Source organism: Apium graveolens, chromosome 8 (genome assembly GCF_009905375.1).
Source record: "Apium graveolens cultivar Ventura chromosome 8, ASM990537v1, whole genome shotgun sequence".
In the NCBI taxonomy this organism is placed as follows: domain Eukaryota; kingdom Viridiplantae; phylum Streptophyta; class Magnoliopsida; order Apiales; family Apiaceae; genus Apium; species Apium graveolens.
In genome coordinates, this window is record NC_133654.1 from 3,672,858 (window position 1) to 3,694,070 (window position 21,213).

Genomic DNA, 21,213 nt, shown 5'->3' on the forward strand with positions numbered 1-21,213 from the left:
AAGTGTAGATAAATTGTGATGACCCGACCCGTTTTGGATTTCGGTTTCAATTAACCCGGTTTGGATCCGGGAAGAAATGGAAAAAAAATGAAAAAACAAGCGCCGCTGCCGGGGATCGAACCCGGGTCACCCGCGTGACAGGCGGGAATACTTACCACTATACTACAACGACTTGATGTTAAGCCTATGAAGAAATTTGCAAAAATATAGCTAATATCTAGGCCAAAGTTGTTGTTTTGGTTGAAAATAGAGGAGCAGAAGTGCACAATGTTCTTGTATCAAACACTGATTGCATCCATGAAATTTTACTTGTAATAGTTGATATACACATTTTTTGTTGGTGGTATACTTCATTCATCCACAAACTTAACATTCTCGAAACGTAGTGATCTTTTAAATTCCTTTATTTGTGCGTAACATCATGGATATTTTTATGTTAACGCAACTTATCCTTTTGTAGCTGACATAACAAACTATGCGAGCCCCCAGCGAAGCCAACAGAATGTCGGAAATGATGTAAATCTATTTACATAAAGTCGACGTACTCTGTGTATTTAAGTGTCTATAATATGTGTTAACATGCAATAAAATGGTCCTCAGACAATTGACAAGGCACTTTGGAGCATTGTGACATTTTAGATAGATGCTAAGAACATTGTGATAAAATTCCTAGATCACTGATGAAGAAGCAGTGGCATTTAGGATAAGATGCTATGATAAATTGATATCTGCCGTAGCTTGTGTATTTTGATTAGAAGACAAGAAAGAAGTGTTCATTTTTCGGAGACAAGGCTTGTAACTTACCAGCAAAACCAGACAAAATGTAAGAAAAAAATAACTAAACAAAGCCAAGAATCTGCTGGTGATCTTGTATGTAGTGTTAAGAACACCTAGTACTTACCTTAAAACATCTATTTATGATCTTAAAATATCCGGCTGTCGTTGTAAACGGCATTTATCCAGTGTTCGGAATATCCACTTCATGAAATCCAAGTGAAACTGGCATAAAACTCCAATGCCAGTAACTCTGAGGAATATTTTTGCAGGGAGAAGAACAAGATTCCTCCTAGTAACAACTAAAACTTGCCTATAAGTACATTGCAGTAGCGAGAACGTGTAATCCGTATCTTAAACATTCAATAGAAAGATAATTATGGGATCAATAGTTTGTGAAACACCCTTTGATCAGGAGCAGACTGCTCCAACCTTTGTAGGATCCTTAGAAGTCCCAAATGTGCAGGAAATTGTAAGAGATAATTCGTCGAGTGTTCCTCAAATATATGTCAGGGACCAATGTGACATGCCGAAAGCTACTGAGATTACTCATCTTTCTACTGATATTCCAGTCATTGATTTATCATTGCTCTCGGATGACAACATTGAGGAGCTGGAAAGGCTTGATCAGGCCTGCAGAGACTGGGGATTCTTTCAGGTACTGCAAATGGATTGTATGCTTAAATTTCACCGACTTGGATAAATCTGACATCTGATTATCTTTTTTCTACTTGTTCTTAATTTTATAGGTGATAAACCATGGAGTTCCAAGTGAGGTGCTGCAGAACATGAAGCAGAATGCAGAAGGTTTTTTCAATCTATCTCTAGAAGAGAAAAACAAGTTCTCGATGCCCCCTGACGACATACAAGGCTATGGTCATGCCTATGTTGTATCTAAAGAGCAGAAGCTAGACTGGTCAGATGCATTGGTGCTTGTCACCATGCCTCAAGAGTTTCGCAATCTTCAGTATTGGCCAACTACACCAGTCGGTTTCAAGTATGTCCTCTAAACCATAATATCAGAAACATCATAAATATGATCTTTCGTTAAGAACTTTAATGATCAATTGTCATTGCAGGGATATTATTGACACATATTCAAAAGGACTTGCAACCATTGGAGAGCAGCTACTTAGTTCCATATCTTTAAATATGGGACTACAACGGAACACTCTCCTTCAAGAGCACAAGGGTATATCACAAGCTTTGCGCATAAACTACTATCCTCCTTGCTCAAAGCCTGATCAAGTACTTGGCATAAGTCCTCACTCCGATACAAGTTCAATAACTATACTACTACAGGAAGATCATCTGCATGGTTTACAGATACACCACAATGATGACTGGATTCCAGTTGAGCCAATTCCAGATGCTTTGGTTATCAACATTGGAGATGTTATAGAGGTAACTGATTCTTCTAATTTTTTATCGCACAGACCAAAAACTCGTTTGAACATTACAAGTCAGTCCTCTTTTTCTTACAGATTTGGAGTAATGGGAAATACAAGAGCATTGAACACCGAGCAGTGACAAATGAATGCAAAGCAAGAATGTCATTAGCAGCTTTTCTCTTCCCAAATCTTGACAAGGAAATCGAGCCCTTTGACTCTATGGTGAAATCGCAAGATATGATCAAAAACTACAAGAAGGTGAAGTATGGAGACTATCTCCTCAACTCAATGAAGAGGAAATTGGAAGGAAAAACTCACACTGAGATGGCAAAGAATTGAATTCAAGGGAGCAAAATTTATCACCAAAGAATAGCAGATCTCATCAAACTAAAGAAAACTTAAACGGCTAATATCAAGAAACAGAATCAAATATGTGTGATTTCTACTTATTCTTTAATCCTGATTATCTTTGTTTAGCAATGCAGTTCATGTTAAAATCCCAATTGTGTTCATCATACTTTTACAGTCGCGCTAAATTTTAGTAATTAGATAATGATATCGAACTTAAGAATACGTGGTACTTCTTTTTCACCTAAAAAGATTTTGATAAGAGAATTACAGAACAGCTAATCCACTACTAATACGCCTTTTCACCTAGAAAACATTTCAAGTGCAGCTTGATAAGAGAATTACAGAACAGCTAATCCACTACTAACACAATGCAAGACAAACGATTAACCAGAAAGTGATAGGTGGTTCGGCAGAACAGAGAAAGATAAACATAAAAGTTTCAGGTGGCGGCAGAAGAGCAAGACAGATGATGACAGTGACATGAGGAATACACTAGTGAATCAAATTAATAAACGCGACAAGATTGTTGTTATTACTTTCCCCTAAGTGAAGAACATGAACAAGGCGGGTGTGTGAGCGTATTCAACTTTATGGCCTATCCGGCACAAACCTAGTCAACCACTTTCCTGCAGAATTTGTTTACTTAAGCAATAATCTTTCTGTTTAAACTACTGATCTAGAAACAGATTAAACTAACATTTTACTAAATGCACGTCAACAAATAAGAGAAATACAGCAGGGACTTGTCCCATGTTTGCTTAATAAGAAATTACGTAAACTACATTTGAAAGCTCAAAAATTGACAAATGAAAATGCACAGCAGACCAAACTGAGCTTCTTCAGTTATCCTTTCCAACCATTTTCATGTCCTTTTCGTGAAAATGATCATGTGTACACATATACCCACCGTAATCTTTACTTACTTATAATCTTAATTAACAATTTTACCATCATCTTAATCATAAGATGTTAGCATGCAACAAACAATGACCAAGACAGCTCCATACACCTGAAATATGTAAAAATACTATTTTTGAACTCTCGACTTCCAGTAAAAGGAGCGTGAGAAATACGACCCGAGCAAGGGACTAATTAATAGATATTATATACTAAGTATCAAGAAAAGTTGTAGAAATGTTAGTAATTACTTAGATTGTCTTTGACCTCACTCAAAAGTTGCTCTCCAACAATAGTTGGTCCAAACAATAGCTAGTTTACTTTAAATTCAAACAAAAAATACTTCTGCATGTATATTGTTATTATATTATCCATGCATCACCTAAAATAGGCTGAGCATCACTTCTATATAAATCCAGTTTCCAGAGCTTTTATTCAAACAGGACTCACTGTCTATTAGCCCACCTCACAAGCAAAACATCAACAGATATTCACACACACGCACACACAAGGAGTCGGAAAGCTGCTAAGAATGGGGCTTTTCTTTCTTTCCTTACCCTTATGCAGAGGAATTCTGCTATTCTCATTGTATTTTCTTCCTCATTTCGCCTCTGCAAGCAATGCAGGACCGGTTACTAGGCATTACGAGTTCAACGTAAGTTTCTTTATTTATTTATTTTCCTTTCGATTCTTAACATTTATCAGACTAAATTGGTTTGTGCACAAATAGATTAAGCTGCAAAATGTGACAAGACTGTGCCACAGCAAGAGCATTGTTACTGTAAACGGAAAATTTCCTGGTCCTCGGATCATGGCTAGAGAGGGCGATCGTCTACTCATTAAAGTCATTAATCATGTCCCAAACAATATTTCCATCCACTGGTATGGAAACACAAACATGAACTTCCCTTTCACAAGTAATGTCAAATGTTATCGGAATTTTAAGCATAAAATGCTACTACATTTTGCATAAAACAGGCATGGAATTCGACAGCTTAGAAGCGGTTGGGCAGATGGTCCTGCATATATTACACAATGCCCCATTCAAACTGGCCAGAGCTATGTGTACAACTACACTATTGTTGGACAAAGAGGAACTCTCTGGTGGCATGCTCATATTTCATGGCTAAGATCAACTCTCTATGGTCCAATTATAATTCTTCCCAAGACCGATGTGCCTTACCCGTTCCCCAAGCCCCATAAGGAAGTTCCCATCATATTTGGTAATCTATGCCACATTAAATCAATCGTTTGATGCTCGAGTAGTGTATAAATTGATAATTGTTTCTACCGCAATTTTATGAACTTACATATGAAGCTAACTCTGCATCTGTAGGAGAGTGGTTCAATGCTGATACTGAAGCCATTATAACTCAAGCTACACAAACTGGTGGAGGTCCTAATGTTTCGGATGCATATACGTTCAATGGACTTCCTGGACCTTTGTACAACTGCTCTTCGAAAGGTACTGACTTAATTTGTTTAACTAATAAGTAGAAACATTGTGCAAACACTCAGAAAAAGGCAAATTCATTTGTTCTGATTTATTTTTCTTCATATGCAGACACATTCAAGCTGAAGGTGAAGCCAGGAAAAACATATCTTCTAAGATTTATCAATGCTGCACTGAATGATGAACTCTTTTTCGGCATAGCAAACCATAGTCTTACAGTTGTTGAAGCAGATGCTATCTATGTGAAACCATTTGAGACAGAAATCATTTTACTTTCCCCTGGACAAACAACAAATGTTCTCCTAAAGACCAAACCTAACCATCCGAAAGCCTCTTTTCTCATGACTGCTAGACCATACGCTACAGGCGCTGGCACATTTGATAACACCACAGTTGCAGGAGTTCTGGAATACGAAGGATCTACTCATCATTCAATGAAGAAACTTCTACTTTACAAACCAAACTTGCCTGCCCTAAATGACACATCTTTTGCTACTAATTTTTCCAAGAAACTTCGTAGTTTAGCCAGTGCTAAATTTCCAGCTAATGTGCCTAAAAACATCGACAAACAGTTTTTCTTTACAGTAGGCCTTGGAACAAGCCCTTGTGGGACTAAAAACCAGACTTGCCAGGGTCCAAATGGAACAAGATTTGCAGCTTCCATTAATAACATATCATTTGTAATGCCAACAACATCTCTCCTTCAATCTCACTTTTTTGGCCAATCAAACGGTGTTTATAACCCGAATTTCCCTGTCAGTCCTTCACATTGGTTTAACTATACCGGAAATCCTCCAAACAATACTTTAGTGAGCAATGGCACTAAACTTATGGTGTTGCCATTCAACACAAGTGTAGAGCTAGTCATGCAGGATACAAGCATTTTAGGTGCTGAAAGTCATCCACTTCATATCCATGGCTTCAATTTCTTTGTTGTTGGGCAAGGTTTCGGCAACTATAATCCAAATGTGGATCCTAAGAACTTCAACCTTGTGGATCCTGTTGAACGCAACACTGTTGGCGTGCCCCCTGGTGGATGGGTTGCTATTCGGTTCCAAGCCGATAACCCAGGTTAGTTAATTTCAACATTTAATTGAAATTCAATGCATGCATGTCGATAAATAGAGGAAAATGAGTTGAACATTGTCTTCATTAAGACATGAATACCTAAATATGCTTCTTCTCAGCTGCCACAACAGGTAAGGTTGAGAGTCGAGTTTCAGCAGAGACATGCATATCAAAATTGAGACATGCATATCAAAATCAAAGTTCATGACTAATGTTTGAAAGTCGAGTTTCAAAAGAGACATGCATATGAAAACAAAAGTTTATGACTAATGTTTGAAAAATTACCAAATTCGATAAGAATTATTTACCAGATGACACGTGTCACATTTTAATTGCATATAACTCAATTAAATACAATGGCCCTACGAGCATCAACAACAACAAAGACCGATAAAAACATTTCATACTGTCACATCACCAACGCCCGTAATTGGTTACCCTTGAACTTCCCATAATTTTTTTCGATTTTGTTGTGGTTAACAGGAGTGTGGTTCATGCATTGCCATCTGGAGGTGCACACAAGCTGGGGATTGAAGATGGCATGGCTAGTTTTGGATGGAAAGCTTCCAAATCAAAAGCTGCAACCTCCTCCCTCAGATCTTCCCAAGTGTTAACTTGAAGTCATATACATTGACTTCATTTAATTATTACTGTTGAGTTGTAATTTTTTTTCTTTTTTTGGTTTTGTTTTTTTGTTTTATGTTCTTCAACATTGTTCAGAATGATAGCCGGTGCTTCCAGGAGAGTTAAATTTATGTTTTTTCCCCTGATTTCTTGAAGCAATCAAATAATTAATATACATAAAAAATATTTTGATTTGCGATTTACGCTTTAATTTTCTTATTTATTATCTGGAAGATGTAATTTAAGGAATGAGACTAAAAAATGTGTTCCAACAGAATCCCATGCCTCATTTGTTTTGATGTAACTCAGGTACGGCCCCGTTTGGTATTGCTGTTGCAGACGGTTACAACAGTTTTTTTTTAAAAAGCTATCATAAAGGTGTTTGGTAAATTCTAAAAACTGAAGCATGTCCCTCATCTTTTTGAAAAAAACTGTTTTCGAAAAAAACTGTTTTCAGCTTTTGCAAGAAGTAACTATCAGTTTCGGCATCAAACCTTCTCAAAAATATTATTTTTATATATTATATCTCAAAATATGCATAAATTAAAAAAAATATCAAACAATAATCTAATTTTCCTGACAGCATTTTTTCTCACAGCACAACAATTTTTAACAACACTCTCAAACGGAGCCTACATAACTTAAAATTCCTTGGAACCAAAAACAATTACACTGTTTGGTTTGAAGAATTTTAGATTAAGTAAGGAAATTCCAAATTCCAAAATTTTTGTACTTACCAGAAAACTGGAACTTAGCTAGCACGATCACCATGTTCATCACAAGTTACATAGTTATCTAATATAAAAACATTAATTACTTACCAAATTTAACTATGTAACTTATGTAACTTATGGTTGCAAAGTAATAAACCAAACAAAGGTTTTTTTTTTTGACGAAAAACAAAGGTTTTTTAATTACTTTATAGTTGTAAATTAGTTAGGGGAAGTTAAAGTTGAATAAAGGCCCTGAATTTCACTATTTGATATTGAATGACCCTCGGTATCACTTTTGAAAAATGTGACCCCAAATGTCACTTCAAAACGGAGGATGAGGTTCTGTTTTTGTTACTGAACAAAAATGTCAATGCGTCTCACGTTTTGTTTCTTTTTAATTTTTTAACCTCTAAAACATGATTTCAATTCATGTTTTTTTTTGTAAAAACATGATTTTAATTTATGTTTTTATTGTAAAAATATAATTTTAATTCATGTTTTTGTTGTAAAAACATGAGTTCGTGTTTTGTTTTCAAACAAGAACGTTGTTTCTGTTTACGTTTTTAGTGTTTTTTTTTAATTTATTTATTTTTAGATAATGTTATATCTTCAAGTTCAAAACTTTATTTCAAGAGATATTTTATTTATATTTATAATTATTTTAATATTTTTAAAATCTAAATTAAGAACTCGTAAACCCTAAAATATTAAATAGTGATCCCTAATTTAACAATTTTTAACATTTTAGGGTTCATCAATCCCCTTTTGGGTTTTAGAAATATTAAAAAAAAATAATAAAATGTGCACCGATTTAGGGTTTAGGGTGTAGGGTTTAGGGCCTAGAGCCTAAACCCTAATTTAATCTAAGGCCCTAAACCCCCTAAACCCTAGGAACTGAATCGTAATTATTAACTGTTTTTTAATTTTTTAGGATTCACCAATTCTCAATTTGAATTTTAAAAATATTAAAATATTTATAGATATATCAATAAAATATGAACAAAACATTTCTTGAAATAACTTGTTAAGCTCAAAAATATAACATTATTTATTATTTTTGGCAAAAAAAATAAAAAAAATGCAAAACGGAACTTTAGATCATGTTTTTTAACAAAGTCATTATCTCAACTTGCGTTTTAGCACTAAAGAAACAAAAAAAAACAATGAAAAACGCTGCCCGCATTCGCGTTTTTGATTTATATAAAAACGGATCTCGAGACCCCGTTTTGAAATGACATTTGGGGTCATCTTTCCTAAAGTGACATTGACGGTCATTTTATCCCAAAAAAATGACATTCGGGGCCAACACCCGTTAAAGTTCCTATGTAACCGCATAATTGACTAAACAAACGAGACCATAGTCAGTCCTTATTTAACTAAGATTCTTCCTCCATTACCTATAAAAAATTAACATACCCTTTTTCTTAGCATATAATTATTGAAAAAACAAAATCTATCTTCACGTTCAAAAGCAGGTGTTTCCAGGTTGTTTTTTGGCCAGCACCTTCAACATGGATCATGCTTTTTATCTCCAACATATATTCCGGGATGAAATATTGATGCGACTTCCGATCAAATCACTAGTACCTTGTCGATGCGTTTGTAAGTCATGGAATTCTCTATTTTGTGACCCTTATTTTACCCGCTCGCACTTCAATCGTAGCATCTCTCATAACCCTAACGAATATCTAATGCTACTCAACACTTACAAAACCAAATCTTCTCGTGTTATATCCATACTCTCTCGCACTAATAATAAGTTACCCGAAACTCGTTTGGACAATATTCCTTACCCTTTATCTAGCCATGTAAATAGAATATGCTTGGTTGGATCTATCAATGGTTTAGTATGCATAGCTTCTTGTAATGACCTGAACTGTTGTTTCGTATTATGGAACCCTGTTACTCGTCAATCTAAAATAATATTAATTCCGGGACAGTGGCACAGTCGTATGTGTTGGAATAATCTTAAATTTAGTTATTAATTATTTGTTTATTTAATTATTAGATATTTAGCAATAGATTAATTATTAGAGAAAAATATTAATTTAGAATTGTTTAGTAGTGGGGTAGTGGAGTAGTGGAGTTATGGAGTAAATTATGGACATGTAATTTACCCATTAATTAGTAGTGGTTAGTTTTAGTAATAGTTAGTTTTAATATGTTTGTAAAGCCTATATAATGGCTAGTTTACCTTGAGTTTTAGAAAAAAAATAAAAGTAAGTAAAAATAGGAGTAGTGGAGTTATGGAGTAAATTATGGACATGTAATTTACCCATTAATTAGTAGTGGTTAGTTTTAGTAATAGTTAGTTTTAATATTTTTGTAAAGCCTATATAATGGCTAGTTTATCTTGAGTTTTAGAAAAAAAATAAAAGTAAGTAAAAATAGCAGTACAAGTTCTCTAGGTGTCTTTTTCTTCTCTAAGTTTTTCCAACATTGGTATCAGAGCCATATGATCCGGGGCTTATAAAACTCTTATAAAAATACACATATACATATATATATTATCCTTAATATTTTCCATGACATCAAACAATTTCTCCGTCTCTATTCCATTATTCAAAGGAGATCATTATAATTCATGGGCTATCAAAATGAAATCATATTTGAAAGCTATGAGTTTGTGGGAAGCAATCGAGAGTGATGTTGAGCCAACCCTTCTTCCACAAAATCCAACAGTAGCCCAAATCAAAAAACGTGATGAAGAAGTGGCTAGAGAAGCAAAGGCACTTTCATGTCTACATTCGGCTGTGTCGGAAGAGATCTTTACAACTATTATGAGTTGTGATACTCCTAAAGAAGCATGGACAAAAATTAAGGAAGAATTTGAAGGCAATCAACAAACCAAACTGATGCAAATTCTGAACCTCAAGAGAGAGTTTGAGATGATGAGAATGAAAAATAATGAAGGCGTCAAGGAATATGGGAGTAGGTTGATGTCCATTGTTAACCAAATCAAACTACTTGGTGGAGATTTCTCAAGTCAAAGAGTAGTGGACAAACTTTTAGTGACTCTTCCTGAGAGGTATGAAACTAAAATTTCCTCACTTGAAGATACTAAAGATCTTTCGAAATTAACTGTTTCAGAATTGATCAATTCACTTCACGCCGTGGACCAAAGGAGATCAATGAGGGAGGAAGAAATTGGAGGAAAAAATGAGGGACTGCTATTAGCTAAAGCTTCATCCTCAAAAGGCACAGGTAACAAAGTTCAATGCAACCATTGTCATAAGATGGGACATGAAGAAAAAGACTGCTGGTACAAAGGAAAGCCACAATGCTACAAATGCAAAAAATATGGGCATCTGGCGAAGAATTGTAGATTTCAGAATGATGAAGAAAGGATGGCACAATTGATCGAGGGAGAACCACTCCTTTAGAGTTGTGGAGAGAAAGTGCTCCAAAGTGTTTTTGGAGAGAAAGTGCTCCAAAGTGTTTTTGATGAGATAGTGCATCAAAATTGATGGTGGTGAGAAGTGCATCACAGACGAAAGAGAAAGTGCTTCGTAAATTTAAGATTATGGGGTGAATGTTGGAATAATCTTAAATTTAGTTATTAATTATTTGTTTATTTAATTATTAGATATTTAGCAATAGATTAATTATTAGAGAAAAATATTAATTTAGAATTGTTTAGTAGTGGGGTAGTGGAGTAGTGGAGTTATGGAGTAAATTATGGACATGTAATTTACCCATTAATTAGTAGTGGTTAGTTTTAGTAATAGTTAGTTTTAATATGTTTGTAAAGCCTATATAATGGCTAGTTTACCTTGAGTTTTAGAAAAAAAATAAAAGTAAGTAAAAATAGCAGTACAAGTTCTCTGCAAAATGTAGGTGTCTTTTTCTTCTCTAAGTTTTTCCAACAGTATGACCTATATTTTTGGATTTGGTTGGGATTCATTAGAAGACGATTATAAATTAATAGTTGTTTCTTCGTATAATGCTTCATCAATATTTCAAGCAATTGTTTATTCTTGTAAGACGGATAGTTGGAGTAACAATGTTAGTGTCGATAACCTTCCTCGTTTATTCATTGATAAGTCTTACTGTCCCGGTGTTATTGTGAAGGGCATCCCCTATTGGAGATTACCGTGGGGTCGCGGGGTTATAATCAAGTTTGATGTTAGAAGTAATGAGTTTTCAATATTGGAATGCAAACGGTGCTTACACTATGGAGGTAGCCTCATCAACATGAATAATCATCTTGCCCTGCTTGAGTACGGGGTTAGGTCATCAAGTGTGTATCGTTTCAACGAAGAAGGTGAATCATTGAGTTTGATGAACACTATCTATAAACCTTACTTGAAGAACATAAATACCATGCCATATTATGGCGGAGAGATTTTGTATAAGGGGAAGAACACTTTTTATGATCCTAAGACAGATGAAATCAGAAGACTTGCTTATAGTAAAGGGCGTGGGTACTGTGTTCAGGGCTTTAGTTACAAACCTAGCCTGCTTTGTCTTGAAGGAATGACTACGGTACATCCATGAGGTTGCGTAAAGTCTCTTACAGCCTAGCTACAAAGTCATCTGGAAGGTATCCTCCGACCATTTAACTATGTTTTAAAATTAACAGATCAGTTGTAGCAAGTCATCCTGATGTTATTTCTTTTTCAGAACTGTAGTTGGTTGTATGCAGGGCAGAACCAAGGAGGAGGGGCGTACCTAGGCTGAAGCCCCGGGCTGAGCAAAAAAATTTAGTAGGGACTGTTTTTCCAAATCTCGATTTCTTGTTAAATCAGTAGAAGTATATTTTATTAAGTTCCAGCAAGCATCAAAATAGTGACGATATTTCATTTTAATCTCGGATGTTTTGAAATCCCAGTTCCACCGCTAGTTTGTATGTGTGCTATCCTGATACTTGGATTATATCAGGCTAATATATGTTCTGTGTGCAAAGGACAATAATTACTGATAGCTGGCCTGTTTATTTCGGATAGTTTAATGTTTTTTGATGAATTGTCTATCAAGCAGTAAACTCAGTTCTTAAGTATGATCAGTTCAGATGTCTACTTTTTGATCCATCTCAATTTCTTCATTCGAGCTCTATATCATATAATGCTCCGAAACCTCATCCATGCTTCTTTATAAATCATTTTTTGAAGTTTCAGTTCGGTGATTATGTGGTGATCAACAAAGAATAAGCCTTATCAGCTTCGCTATCGCTCGTTTGTCTTTTTCAAATTATTTTGTTGAAAACAAATAAATAAGCATTCTAGATTTCTAGTACTGCAAATTTGTAGTTTGAGAAACGTTATAGCTCACTACAAGAAAACAGGGTAAAACCGACCGGATATAACCGACCGACGTCGATTTGGTTACCTTAAAACCGACCGACGTCAGTGGTCGGTTATATGTCAACTAAACGACACTGTATCGATAACGTGGCACACATAAAACCGACCATAGACAGGTGGTCGGTTTTACTGGAAAAAAAATGACACTGTTTTGTTGATGTGCCACTTTTAAAACCGACCACCTATATGTGGTCAGTTATATCCACAAATTCTGCAGGTTAAAACCGACCATATATGGTGGTCGGTTTTGATACATGGTCGGTTTTGTAGAATAATAAAAAATTAATTTAAAGTACAAAAAAAAGTACCCGTTACAGAGAAAACGGTGTCGTTTTATTCTTCTGCCTATTTAACCTTTTTTTAAAAAAAATTGTTATATCCCTCATTTCTTGACTTTGGGCAAAAAATTAAAAAAACAGAGGATTGAAGTGGAGGAGTTTCATAAAATTGTAAGTTATTTTCATATTTTGTAATAATGTGTGTGTGTTTATGTTGGTGTATGTACTAAATGTTGTTGTATGTATTTAATGTTTTTATTTTTTTTATATAATGTTTGTTGTGAGAATTAAAGTTTGGTAGTAGATAATTTGTAAGTTAGTTTTATTTATTGTAATTATAGTGTGTGTGTGTGTGTGTGTTTTATGAAATACATGAATAATTATGAGATTAATGATAAATTATTTGTTAAATATGTTTTTTTTAATTTTAAAAAATATTATTGTAGATGGAAATCATTGATCGAAGTTGGATTGGTAATCAATTGCAAAGCGATAAAATTTCATTGACCCCGGAACATAGAATTGGTGTAGAAATTTTTTTAAAATTTGCTAGCGAAAATGGAATGGAAGATGGTACAATGAAGTGTCCGTGTAAACGTTGTAAAAATTTGAATTGGTTAAAGATTGATGATGTTAGATTTCATTTGCTCGCTAAAGGGATGATTGAGGGTTATACCGTGTGGACGTCGCACGGTGAAAAAATAGGAAGAAAACGTAGTCGAACATCACATCACCGTTATTGTGTTCGGGAACCTTCGAGAGTAGAAGAAACGGTAGATTTGAATGCGATGTTACATGATTTAGCCGGTGAAAATTATCAATTTTATGAAACTACGGATACAGGAACTATGAATGTAGAAGAAGCTCCAAATGATAGTGCTAAAAAATTGTACGAGGTTATTGTTGAAAATGGAGCACCTATTTATCCCGGCAATACAAAGTACATAAGATTAAGCTTTACCATCAAATTATTGGAATTCAAAAATAACTCGCATTGTAGTAATAAAACTTTTGATAGTTTGCTTAAACTTCTTACGGATGTGTTACCAAAAAAATATAAATTACCCGAAAGTTATTATGCAAAGAAAAAAATTATGAAGGATTTGAGGGTTGAATATGAAAAAATTGATTTATGTGAGAATGATTGTATGTTATTTTATGGAGATGACAAGGATAAAGTTGTGTGTGATATATGTGGTGAAGATCGTTATCAGGATGTTTCTAGGAAAGATGGTAAAAAAATAGCAAAAAAAATCTTTCGACACTTTCCTTTGATCCCTCGATTACAACGCTTATATATGTCGGCACATACATCCGATCACATGAGATGGTATAAAAATAGAGATTTGAAAGATGGAGAAATAAGTCATCCCGCGGATGGAGAAGAGTGGAAAAATTTTGACCGTAGGTATCCTTCATTTGCTCAAGAGATTCGTAACATAAGGCTCGGTCTTGCGACCGATGGTTTCAACCCATGAAAAAACCTTATATGTTCATGACCGATATGATTCCGGGTCCAAATAGTATTGGAAAAGATATTAACGTTTGTCTAAGGCCTCTCATCGATGAATTGAAGATATTATGGAATACCGGGGTGAAGACATACGATCAATCTTTCAAACAAAATTTACAATGAGAGCGGCTATTATGTGGACAATTAGTGACTATCCCGCTATGAATATGATAAGTGGGTGGTCAGGCAAAGGAAAGATGGGATGTCAAGTGTGTCTTGGAAGCGTGCAAGGGTTTCAATTAAAATATTATGGAAAATATAGTTTCTATGGCACGAACCGAATATTCCTTGAATCAAATGATCCACTCCGTAAAAAAAGTAATTTGTTTGATAACGAAGAAAGAAGATTGTTTCGTGGTCGTTTATCCGGTGAGGGTGTTAAGGAATTACTTGATGGTTTAGTTTTTCCACCACCCGGAAAGACTAATTCGAAGGCAAGGAATGTCGGATACGGGGAAGAGTATCATTGGACTCATGTCAAAATATGCTTATGCACAAAAAATTAGCACTTTTGAACGAGTACCATTACGTTTTTATAAGTAAATTAATAAATTTAATTAAAAATTAAAAAAAATGAATTTGATGTGAAAAGTATAATTTTAAAAGGTATATTTAACGATCGAACCGTACTGATGTTAAATTCATGTCAAAATATGCTTATGCACAAAAAAATAGCACATTTTAACGAGTACCATTACGTTTTTATAAGTAAATTAACAAATTTAATTAAAAATTTAAAAAAATGAAAAATATAAAATACACATGATCGAACCGTATGGATGGACTGACGCGGCGAAAACGAACAAATGTACCAAAAATTAGGCTATTTAAAAAATATTATAATCAAAATCATATGGAATATAATTATTTCAGTAAGTATGTCGGCATTTTGTAGACAGAATAAGTTGAACATACCATTCGATACTATAAGTATAATTTTAAAATTTGTTTTTAACGATCGAACCGTACGGATGTTAACTTCATGTCAAAATATGTTAATGCACAAAAAATTAGCACATTTGAACGATCACAAATACGTTTATATAAGAAAATTAGCAATTTTGATTAAAAAAGTGAAATAATTAATAAAAAATAAAAATTATGAAATATACATGATCGAACCGTACGGGTGGACCAACGTGGTAAAAACGAGCAAATGTACCAAAAATTAAGCTATTTAAATAATAATAATCATGTTTTTATAAGATTTTTTTAAATTTAGGGGTTTTTAACCCCTAAACCCTAAAATTAAAAAATAATTAAAAAATTAAATTGTATAAAACCAACCACTTTGGGTCATAACCGACCACCAAAAAAATGCGGGTTTTTTTTGTGAAAAATTAAAAACCCCGCCTTGAGCAAAACGACACCGTTTTGCATGCTGTACAGGGTTCAAGCTTAAAACCGACCGGCCGGGTGGTCGGTTTTAAGGACCAGGCGGTCGGTTTTAAGTCTGTTATAAATAAAAAAAACGGTTCACTTTTTTCTTTTCTCTATTTCTTTCTTTATCTCTATATTCTCTCTATCTCTCTATTACACTCAAAACTTCACTAAAATACTTCGATTCAATGGCGTTTAATTCACGAAGGAGCCCCAAATCATCTTTTATTGCCTCCGGTTTCACTCTCGATATAAGATTTTCTTACGATTAATCTATTTTTTTACTCGATTGCATATATGTGTGTATGTGTATGTATTTTTTGTGTTTATATATATGATTCGAAGTTAATTAAATGTTTTTTGTGTTTGTTAAAGTATTATTCTCACTTAAATTGATGTGTTTCACTTCAAATCAAACTTCATTGATATTTCAGTTTTTATGTAAAGTTTTGCATGTAAAACATTCGTCGGTTATGTCAATTTGTTGAATATAGGTTAAAGTCATAATTTTTGGGTGTTTCGTCGGTTTGTTTACTCTTTTTAGAAGTATAAATGTATTTTTAGGGTTAATTTTTATGGGTTTGCTCTCGTTAACACATAAAAGTGCTCGAAATGAATAATTCTCACTTAAATTGAATTTTTTCACTTCCAATTGAAGTTCATATGATTTTTCAGTTTTCATGTAAAATTTTGCATGTAAAAGATTCGTCGGTTTTGTCAATTTGTTGAATATATGTATAAGTATAAATTTTAGGTTTTTTGTCGGTTTGTTTACGTTTAAGTAGAAGTATAAATGTATTTTAGGGTTAATTTGTAGGGATTTGCCCTTGTAAACATGATCCGTACACGAAAATGGATAAATATTGCACTTTATATGTGAGTTTGGAACTTTAATTTGTTGTATATGTAGATTAAGTTAATTTAATGGTTTAATTTGCGTAATTAAACAATGCTCTGATTAGTTGTGTTTATCTTTATCGTTAATTTGTGAAATGGATACGTTTATATGCATTTTATGTGCATTTTATGTGATTTTAAATGCTTTTTTATGTGATTTTAAAATCATTTTCATGTAATGTGATTTACTAGCATATGTTTTATATGTAATGTGATTTAATATGCATTTTATGTGATTTTATTTGCATTTTTTATGTGATTTTAAATGTATCGTTAATATGTGAATTTATATGTATCTCTAAGTGATTTTAAATGTATTTTGATGTAATGTGATTTTAAATACATTTTGATGTAATGTGATTTTAAATACATATTGGCTAATATATTCTTATTGTTTATTTTAGGATATTTTTGCTTGGTTGTTGACGTTGATGATGATTAGCGTCGTTGTTTTGGCAATGACGAGGAAAGGGAAGGGAAATGATGTTGAGAAGGATAAGGGGAAGAAGGACAAGGGCAAGGCCCAAACCACTAGTACTACAATGGGCAAGGGCAAGGCCAAGGCCAAGGGTATGGGCAAAGGTAGCGTGCATTTACGGGATGAGCTGACGGGTTTAGATTCGGACCCGAATGATCCGACTCGGCACATGACAAATGCGGAGGAGCGAGAATGGCGAGGAAGGCGACCTCGATCACATTCGAGTGGCATATATGGAGAGAAACCGCCATTTAAGCCATATCGCATTGATATCTCCGATGGACAGTAAGTTAAAAAGTTTTTAAATTGTATTATTCCTATATGTTTATATTTTTGGTTCATTGTTCAATATTGTTATGTGAATTGTTAATGTTTATTGTTTTCTTTTGTTTAAATATAGTATTGAAGATGATACGGCTAAGAAAACGCTTTTGGCTATGATTCGGGAGAAGTGGCCTCTTGGGCGTTACATTTATACCGATATCGAAGAACGTCGCCCGGGTTGGTTGAATGCAAGAGTCGAGGAGTTTCAAGTAAGTTAAAAATTCTTTTTTTATAATTGTTATTCCTAGAAGACTAACAATGAGATTTACAGAAGGGGGGTTGAATGTAAATCTCAAAACTTTTTCAAGTTTTGAGCAGTTTATAAAGTTGTGTGTTCAAGAAGAACAAGTGTGTGAATTGCTTTAAGCTAATACAGACAGATATATATTCAAGCACAAATGTAAAGAACACAACAGACCTTAAAAACTTTTCTGGTGGATTTGTTGTTCCACCAGAGATGGTGTATTAGAAAATCTGTGTTCAACAATGTTGATCACAGCTGCATCCTAGTATAAACTAGATGAATTTTCTCTCAAGATATTTCTTAACAGCTCTGGAAAAATCTCTCTAATTACTAGCTTCTTCTTGGTTCATATATATTACCAAGTGTACAAGTGAAAAACAATATAAAATTACAATAGTAAAATAAGTTCTTCACTTGCTTCTTTTCCTGTTCACTCAAGTACTTTGTTGACTATTGCAACTTTGTACAAAAGAAGAACGGCTGCTTTTTCTGTTGATCCTGAAATTCGGCTACCACATCTCAGTTTTCTCTGTCAACCCACGTGCCTCTGCTTGTAGGTACAACTACCACTTATCAACGGCTGATTAGCAGAACATCCGTTGAAGCTTTCATCCGTTGATGACTTCATCCGTTGAAGGATGTTATCCGTTGAAGCTTTCATCCGTTGATGCTCTCATCCGTTGAAGGATGTTATCCGTTGAAGCTTTAGAGACATCCGTTGAAGCTTAGCTTCTCATCCGTTGAAGGTCTTTTAAGTCATCCGTTGATACCACTTCATTTATACAAAATTACAAGGCATGAAATATTTACAATTGGCCTTCCTATCTGCATATCATCTAGTAGTCAACATGACTCATAGTTTCTCTCAACTTCTAAGAATTACAATTTTAAATACAGAGACTGAAATATGCTACAATACTAGACTTATTTCTAAGTAAAGCTACACCATCAACGGATAGCCAAAGTGGTCTTATCCGTTGAGGCTACAGACACTAAATTTCTACTTAAGTGTTTTGTTAAACATATCATCAAACTAATGCACATATATTCCTAACAATCTCCCCCTATTTATGTCTATAAGAACTGTAGGCATAAATTCAGGGTTAACTTGATGATAACAAAACACTTAACAAATATTTGAATTGAAACTAAGTAGAAATATAAAAAGTGCTGCAAAAGTGTATGTACTAGGAGGTAATTGAAGATTTACAGTATTTCCAAGGGTGCTCCTCTAGCCTGAGCAAATCATCATTTTCTTCTTTGTTCCCTGGTTTTCTTTCCTAGCCCTTTGTCATTTCCCTCAATTTGGAGTTGGAGTTTTCTGAAGAATTCAGCTTCATCTTCATCACTGATATCCAACTTAGATTGCATTTCCTTGAGAGTTTCATTGCTGGCAATCTTGAGTTGGTCTTCAAGTCTGAAAAATCTTCTGACTCCTTTGTCATCTCTAAATTCCATCAACCAATGAGGTGATTTGTGAATTTTAGTTCCCCTTTCTTGTATGAGTAAGGTTCTGGGCAAAGCATTTGGTTCCCTCCAAGTCTTCCTTATGTTGGCAATCTTGTTGAGAATTTCAGTCTTGGCTGTTCTGGTAAAGCCAGAATCCTTTTTGATGGCTGAAAAGACTCTGATCAAGGTAGAGTAGCCTTCATTTAGAATCCTGTGGAGAGGCCATGTTCTTTCCCCAGCTCCTTTATATCTGAACACTAATCTTTCTGGTAACTGTCTGTAGGCAGCTATTCCCCTTACATCCTCCAGCTCATCCAGATAGAGTTCAATGTCTGAAATTTCTTTTATGTCACAAATGTGAACATAATCATCTTTAGAAATGGGTGACTTAGGCTTAGGTTTTTGTTTTTGAGTGAATTTCTTAGAGGTTGTGGGAGGTGTAGATTTTGGTTTTCTTTTCTGTTTCTTTGGTGGTGGAAGAGTGGTTAGAAAGGTAGGCAATGTGATGTTGTCCCAATCAATAGGTTCCTCTTTTGGAATGATTGGTTCACCATGGATATTTATAGAGGGATCAGTAACAAAAGGTTCAGGTATGGAAGGTAGTGGTTTAGATATAGATTTGGTATCTTCAGGGTTATCTTCACTCCTTCTGTGTGCCTTGGCCTTTCTTCTGTTTCCCTTCTGCCATTCCTCTCTTTCCTCCATATTTTCACCAAATATGCTCCCAAGAACCTCATCTAAGTTAGCAATCTTTTCTTCACCCCTGACTTCAATTCCTTTCATTTCTTTAACTTGGCTTGACTTTAGCTGTTTTTCAAGCTTTGCTTGTGCTCTTTTGTCAGCCTTTAATTGCTTGGCTTCTTCTTTCTTAGCTATTGAGAATTTGGGATGTCCTTGCATCACACATATGCTCTTTCCCTCTCTAATGATAATAGCTCTATTTCTCCTTACAGCCTCATCCATGGACTTTTTGAGATAGGCAATACTCCTGCCTAAGATCTTGTTCTCATCATCTTTTGAAGGAGGAAAGTCCACTTCTTTTAAAGGATTCTTTGTTGAGTCCTTATTGGATCTTTCATTGGGCTTGAGGATTATAGCTTGTAGCTTTTTGGAAGAAGCTTCTCCATCCTTAAGACTCCCTACTGGCATGAGCTCCATGTTGATTGGTTCAATCTTTGTGCTAAATTTCACAGATGTTGATTTATTTTGTGTAGAACCAAACACCAATTGCAACCTTTCATCAATTCTCCTCCATTGTTCTTTCATTTGTATTTCAGCTGCTGCTAGCTGAATCAAATCAATTCCATCAGATTTTCCCTTGATTTGAATGATTGGAGAGGTAGTGATGGCAGGAACTAGCACTTTAGATATCTGAATCTTTGTAGAGGGCTCTCCTTCCCCTTCCCTTTTATTCTCCCCCTTTTTGTTATCATCAAGGAGAGGGGTCAAGCCTTGTGCTTTTGCCAGCTGCATTAGGAGATTGGTTTGAGATTGTTGGTTGAGAAGAAGGGTGGCCACAGAATCTTCAATTCCTTGAACTCTGTCTTCCAACTTGGCCAGCCTTTGTTCAGTAACTGATTCCTTTTTCAATCTCGAAACCAAGTCCTGCAAAGTACCATAGGGCATGACTGAATCCAATTTTTCTGAAGTGAAGGATTTCAAGTCAGCAATATCTTTCCTGAGATCATTTAGACTCATATCTTGCTTTACTTTCTGCAACTTCATGAGATGCAGTGAGTCCAGGTGAGCTTGGAGGATAGCCTTGATATTTGCATTTGAAGTGTTCTGAATGGCCTGTTGAATAGTGATGATTTGTTTGACCAGGTGGACATTGAATTCACCTGTTCTATGCTCCTTAGTCAGGGCCCATTCAGGTAGATTAGGAATGGAACTAGGGTCTTCATCTCCCCCTATGTTCATGCTTCCATCAGAAGAAATAGAGTCATCATCATCAGAATTTACTCCAAATTCCTCAGATGGCTCACCAGCTGTAGAAGGCATCCTGTTAATAGCAGCTTTATCCCTTTGAAGAGATTCTGTTGAGTGCACTAGATGTAGTGTCCTCTCTGCCTCCTC

General features: G+C 34.8%; 3 protein-coding genes and 1 non-coding gene across 4 annotated transcripts; 3 read left to right on the forward strand and 1 right to left on the reverse strand.

The window, feature by feature from the left end:
- Positions 1-100: 100 nt before the first annotated feature.
- On the reverse strand, positions 101-172 carry TRNAD-GUC (transfer RNA aspartic acid (anticodon GUC)). Its single transcript has one exon. It is a non-coding gene; the product is annotated as a tRNA-Asp (tRNA).
- A 981-nt stretch (positions 173-1,153) lies between these two features.
- Positions 1,154-2,504, forward strand: LOC141677729 (protein LATERAL BRANCHING OXIDOREDUCTASE 1-like). Its single transcript, XM_074483778.1, has 4 exons — positions 1,154-1,432; positions 1,524-1,771; positions 1,854-2,178; positions 2,259-2,504. Exons 1-4 carry the CDS (start codon positions 1,154-1,156, stop codon positions 2,502-2,504), a joined length of 1,098 nt encoding a protein of 365 aa, XP_074339879.1.
- Positions 2,505-3,842: 1,338 nt separating this feature from the next.
- LOC141679005 (laccase-17-like) lies at positions 3,843-6,752 on the forward strand. Its single transcript, XM_074485479.1, has 6 exons — positions 3,843-4,068; positions 4,144-4,295; positions 4,392-4,636; positions 4,750-4,878; positions 4,978-5,937; positions 6,418-6,752. Exons 1-6 carry the CDS (start codon positions 3,946-3,948, stop codon positions 6,546-6,548), a joined length of 1,740 nt encoding a protein of 579 aa, XP_074341580.1. The 5' UTR covers positions 3,843-3,945; the 3' UTR covers positions 6,549-6,752.
- A 3,116-nt stretch (positions 6,753-9,868) lies between these two features.
- On the forward strand, positions 9,869-10,654 carry LOC141677730 (uncharacterized). The gene has a single exon (XM_074483779.1). It carries the CDS (start codon positions 9,869-9,871, stop codon positions 10,652-10,654), a length of 786 nt encoding a protein of 261 aa, XP_074339880.1.
- Positions 10,655-21,213: the final 10,559 nt, after the last annotated feature.

Excerpts from the sequence above, each read along its gene's own strand:
- LOC141677729 (XM_074483778.1), top strand. The coding sequence starts at position 1,154 with ATGGGATCAATAGTTTGTGAAACACCCTTTGATCAGGAGCAGACTGCT. Across the intron at positions 1,433-1,523 it reads GAGACTGGGGATTCTTTCAG|GTGATAAACCATGGAGTTCC; the intron begins GTACTGCAAATG and ends TTAATTTTATAG. Across the intron at positions 2,179-2,258 it reads ACATTGGAGATGTTATAGAG|ATTTGGAGTAATGGGAAATA; the intron begins GTAACTGATTCT and ends TTTTTCTTACAG.
- LOC141679005 (XM_074485479.1), top strand. The coding sequence starts at position 3,946 with ATGGGGCTTTTCTTTCTTTCCTTACCCTTATGCAGAGGAATTCTGCTA. Across the intron at positions 4,879-4,977 it reads GTACAACTGCTCTTCGAAAG|ACACATTCAAGCTGAAGGTG; the intron begins GTACTGACTTAA and ends CTTCATATGCAG. Across the intron at positions 5,938-6,417 it reads GTTCCAAGCCGATAACCCAG|GAGTGTGGTTCATGCATTGC; the intron begins GTTAGTTAATTT and ends TGTGGTTAACAG.
- LOC141677730 (XM_074483779.1), top strand. The coding sequence starts at position 9,869 with ATGAAATCATATTTGAAAGCTATGAGTTTGTGGGAAGCAATCGAGAGT.